Source organism: Neolamprologus multifasciatus, chromosome 3 (assembly GCF_963576455.1).
Source record: "Neolamprologus multifasciatus chromosome 3, fNeoMul1.2, whole genome shotgun sequence".
In the NCBI taxonomy this organism is placed as follows: Eukaryota; Metazoa; Chordata; class Actinopteri; order Cichliformes; family Cichlidae; genus Neolamprologus; species Neolamprologus multifasciatus.
This window is the reverse complement of record NC_140441.1, coordinates 27,603,289-27,608,718: the sequence shown is the minus strand read 5'-3', so window position 1 is coordinate 27,608,718 and position 5,430 is coordinate 27,603,289. Positions and strand designations below refer to the sequence as shown.

General features: G+C 36.8%; 1 protein-coding gene across 2 annotated transcripts; it reads right to left on the bottom strand.

Moving 5' to 3' along the window:
* Positions 1-332: 332 nt before the first annotated feature.
* Positions 333-4,732, bottom strand: LOC146522398 (C-type mannose receptor 2-like). 2 transcript variants are annotated; one of them, XM_085141171.1, is made up of 5 exons: positions 4,264-4,732; positions 3,847-3,887; positions 3,316-3,702; positions 2,807-3,157; positions 333-2,325 (listed from the first exon to the last, which is right to left on the bottom strand). In XM_085141171.1, the coding sequence occupies exons 2-5, from the start codon at positions 3,878-3,880 to the stop codon at positions 1,982-1,984; spliced, it is 1,116 nt and encodes a 371-aa protein (XP_084997297.1). In that variant the 5' UTR covers positions 3,881-3,887; positions 4,264-4,732; the 3' UTR covers positions 333-1,981. The 2 variants fall into 2 exon arrangements, with proteins under 2 accessions (XP_084997297.1, XP_084997288.1); XM_085141162.1 differs by lacking the exon at positions 4,264-4,732 and having other exon boundaries at positions 334-2,325; positions 3,847-4,134.
* Between the last annotated feature and the right edge of the window lie 698 nt (positions 4,733-5,430).

Genomic DNA, 5,430 nt, shown 5'->3' with positions numbered 1-5,430 from the left:
ACACAGACCAGTTGTGTGCATTGTAACTCATTAAACATGACAGCCCTCAGCCAATCAAGTCATTTCTTCAGATCAACTTTAAAAATGTGCTTAATTTAAAGACGACTTTTTCAACTCTATGAGTTCTGCCCTGTGGTTTGTGGGAAAAACTTCATAATGCAGCAGAATAATGAACCCAGTCACACCTTACACAGCTTTACATGTTTAAAAGCAAACAGTGCTGACTGTGATGGACTCATTACTGACTTCTCTTACAGTTAACTGAACTCAACCACACTGATTATTCACAGGGGTGCAGAGAAAGGCAGCATTTTTTTTCTTACATCACCATTCTCACATACATGACTCACAGTATCAGGTCTGCACAAACTCGTGGGGTCCATGCGGCGACAGTGTTGTTGTCAGTACAGTAAAAGTGTGAGTGGGGTCAGGGTGGGTGTTTGGAGTGGATACTTTATGTGACTTTATATAATGAAAGTAACATGAACATCCCATTCATTTTCCAGAACGTTCTTCCATATTGCACAAAGTGACACACGATGGAGAAAGTGTGCAGCAGGAAGACAGTCAAACACACTGGCAACATCTAGAGGACAAATGAGGAATAACAATCTGAAAAACTACAACATCAAATAAATTTTACTCTTTTATTTGTACCCACATCTTGACATGTTTTTTTTAATCCCTAAATTACAGTTTAATTTATTTACATTCATCTAATCTGAGCTTGTGCACCACTTCCTGTTATCAGAATATCAAATATATAATGATCATAACTGTTGGAGATTTAAAATGAAACCGAGAAGAACTCATTCATCCTTTTGTATGTAAATGTAATGAATAGCATTTATAGTCAAAGCTGTGGGAAGAGCTTCTAAGTAAGGGTTACTCAAGTGTGTGTGTGTGTTTGTCACATTATATTGTGACTCCAAAAACATATCAATCTTGCAGTTATGAGCTCTTAATACAGATCAGTCAGTACATACAATACAATATAAACCTATTGACATAAAACTGATTTTCTAAAACATTTTTTTGTCAATCTAACAGCAGGATGGCTCTGACTTAGAGGCAGAGCAGGTCTATTATTAGAAGGTTAGTAGATTGGTCAAATCTGTGTGTCAAAGTATCTTTGGGCGAGATGCCGAGCCATGAGTTGCTCCCAGTGCTCCCACTGGAGGGTGAATGTCAGATTAAAAGAGCTTAGGCAAAGAAAAAAAAACCACTTTTGTCAATGAATGAATGAGGCTTGTAGTAAGAAAGTGCTTTTTGTCAGTAAGTCGCACGTGTAAGGATTTTAAGGGTTTTCTGTAGAAATAAATGTACCAAGAACTACTGTAAGGAGTGTTGATTGTTACACTTGCAACTGAGTATTTATTTATCTTGACACACACAGATCACTAGTTTACAGCACATCACTTTAAATAGTCGTATGAAAAAAATAGTTACATTGGTGAAAGTTTACAATATAAATGCTCTGGTTTGTTGCATTAGTTTTAATATTTACTAACCATTAAAGATTAGAAATATTATTACTAAGACCAGTTTATAAGTGCACAAAGACAAAAAGACTACAAAGATAAAAAAGAAATAAACATCAAATATGAAAACTGAAACTAACTTTGTTTCTGACGTCTAATAAGAAAAGTGTAATAATAGAGTAATGCAGCGAAATGAAGAAAGTGAGTATAATATCGCTGAATCCGACAGTCAAGAGGAAAATAATAAAACCATATTACTTCAGTGCAGATCAGACTTTATCAGTGTTGTGCCATTTACAGCTAAACATTTGATTTTTGCTTCTAGCTGAAATTTTGTCATCACCAAAAAAACAAAACAAAAACAAAAAAAACACACACAAAGTGACACACAGCAGACAACTACAAAATCACAATTCACTCCAGAATGAAATCTGTAATAAATGGAGATGAGATAAATCTTATTTTGCCTCGTGTCTAAATTCTAAAATAGTTCTGAAGTCTTATTTGAAACAAACAAAATTATATCTTTGATTGTCTCTCTGACTGAACCACTCATGCTGTCCTCCACTCTGCATGCCCACAGCCCTGCCACACTCCTCAGTCTTTCCCTCTCTGCTCCACTTCTCATAACAGACCAGCTTGTCATTGACCCAGAACCACAGATCCAGAGTGCAGGAGTAGCGCAGGCCGAGCCAGACAAAAGGACTCGAGGCATTCTTGGCTTTGTCTTGGACCCATCCCTGCTCTTGAGGGTTAGTGATGGAGACCAGGTCTCTGTGACGCTTTCTGCAGTAATCCAAGGCCTCCTCCCAGGTCTTGTTTTCTTTGATCAGGATCAATTTATCTGACATAAAGAAAAAAACAACACATTGAGTTGAATCTATGTGAGCTCTAATCATGAGAAACTCTCTGTGCTGTTTATTTTGTTCCAATAAAAAAAAAAAAAGAAAAAGCTTGTGTGTTGCTTTGCCCTCAGTAGAAAACAGTATGATAATGTTAATGAACTTTGTGCAGACAGGTCAACAACATCCTCAAATATTTGTGTTTTTAAACTATTAGGAATCCAAAACAACTTCTCTCCATATTTACAGACAACAGAGACTTTAAAACGTTGGTTGAACCTAAAAGTAGCTGAAAATTATCCCACAGATATTTAAAGTCATCTGACTGTTAACTAAGTGTATTCATGTTTATGAGATTAATTCAGCATACATGCAGATGTAGGTGGAGGAAAAATATACAACATGTTCAGTTGGATCTTGTCAGTGATTCCAGTGATCCTCCTCTTAGAGAAACCAGTCAGACACATGTTGATAAAAACTCACCATCATAACAGAAGAAGGGTTTTTCTTTGTCACATTCATCAGAGCTCCATTTTCCTGATCTGTTTAACAGAGTCATAGCACATTTCTTGTTGCTTTGTTCATCATTGAATAACTCCATATCCCAGTATCTGAAAGAGGAATTACTCCCATCTGACCACCTCCAGGTGTCTCTGAACAGACCCATCCACACACTCATGCGACGGCCATTGAACAGGGTCTTCATTTCTTCTCCATCTACCTGATCGAGTCCACTGGCCAAGTCAGTGTGATGGTATCTGCAGTAGCTCTGAGCCTCTCTCCAGTTCATAAATGTTTTAATCAAATGTAATGTTTTCTTGTCTTTCTTTATTTCTGTGAAACAAACAGAAAAACACACAAAGACATCCCTCAATAATTTTTCTTGTGAAATTCTGTCTGTCTCTATCTTCTTAATTTAGTATTATGATATTCCATTATATTTTTATATCATGATATTATAATAATATTTAATATTATTCACATCTCCTCACCATCGTAGCAGATGAACCACATAGTACTGTCACATGAAACATCTGCCAGCTTTTTATCTCCATTATTGTATCTTTTCCTCCCACAGTTCCCAGGTGTTTCTCTACTAGTTCTTCCATTCAGATTCCAGCTGCTGTCATTTTGAATGTATTCCACTCCTGGCAGAGACCAATGCCACGTCCTGTTTCCACCTGTGTTGTTGTTCAGTCCAATCCAGGCGTCTCCTTGATTCTGTGTGGAGTTACGGAGTCTGCTCATGTCTGTCATGTCAAACACTTTGGCCAGGTCTGTATATTTCTCTCTGCAGTATTTCTGTGCTTCAGACCAGCTCTTGTTTTCTTTAATAAAGTGGTACTCATACAGGCGGCATGTAAAGAAGCAACACTGACCTAATATACAGAAATATGATATAGAGATTATATGAGATTATTGAATTCACTTAAAAAAGTAAAAAACAACAACAACAACAAAACATGTGAGGTCATAATCTGCATTAATTTTAATTTTAAACAAACAATAAACAATCCACTTACCCATCAGAATAAGCAGATACAGACTCCACTGCATCTTTGATCTGACAGATGAAAGATATATTTTATTGCTCAAGGAAACAAAGATTTGAACAGAACTTCTTCGATGCACCTTTATGTCAGGAAGGAAAAGATGGATTAAACAGAAAGCTACATAAAGAAAAATAGTGTGAACATTTTGAACCAGAACAGAAATTAATTCATTTTTAATAATTCAGCAGCTCATGGAGAACCTGATGAAACCATTAATGTTACTCATCTTGGAAGCTCTTGTCATTGTAAGCTCACAAGTCTTTTCTGTAAAATTTGTGCAAGATAAATGTTTCTTTTTTTGTAACACATGACAAAATATTTGCAATATTCTCTACACATCACCTCTGTATCACAATCATGAAATGATCTTACAGTTTTTAAACTTACATGTGATAATTTCTTCTCTATCTGACGTGTTCATGAAGACAGCTCTCAGGTAAATATTGAAATACAGTATAGAGAGCTCCTTTTGTCCTGGTCAGGATTTGAATATTAAAATAAAAGTCTGACTTTCCCTCTGAATGAATGATCCACTGATGTGAGGGATTTATATATTCCAGTTATGAAAGATGTCATTTACATTATGAGAAAGAGAGACAGAGACAGGTTCATCATGTGCTTGGTGTTATGATGCAGGACTGTTGGATTACCAGGATAAAATTTCTGCTTCCTACATCTGAGTCATTTGAATAAATTTGTGTATCGAGTCACACCATATTGAGTAGCCAACTCTACTTCTGCTTTCGCTCATAAACAAATTCTGTGCTTTGAGTGGGATCCAAACATCATGCTCAGTGAAATGATGTCTATGTTTGTGTAAGGCATACAGACTTTAACATGAGACCATCAGGCAGTGTCATAGAGGCTGAGATCTCTCGGCTCGACTCCGGCCAGAAATGAAGTGAAAAGATCAACATCCAGTCTTATATGTGATTTATAGATTATATAGATTAAGGAAATTGTGATTGACAGACCCAAAGTTTTAAAGAGATAGTAATGTCAAAGTGCAAAGTGACGTGCAGAGTGATGTCCGTATATCTCATTTTTGGGGGTTCAACTGTGGTCCACAGATGGGGGAGAACTTTTTTTTGACTCTACTTAATCTCTTGTGCATTATAACATTAGTGTTTTCATCTGTAGACCTCCATGCGGTCATTGTGGATGTTGTTTTTATGCATCCCCAGTTGTCATATGTGGCTGAGGCAAACAAATGAAGTCATTGGAGAATGATCTGGAACAGTATGGCACAGTACGAAATGGGCTAGATTATAACAGTTATGTGTGAAGGAATGCAGAGAGATCAGCGGACATCTACAAGGTAGTGCAGACTCTTGACACTAAGACAAAAGTGAGCAGCTGCTCGGTGGATTTCGCAGACATGTCAAGTTTCTCACAGACAGTTTGTAAAATGTGCGGATCAACAAAGACTGTTGAGCAGACAGTTCAGCAGACGTGCACAAACTTCACAACCACATTCATTTCCTCTTACAATCATCAGCTCTCCACAATAAACCAGGAAACTTGTAAAGATGAATCATATATAATTACTATATC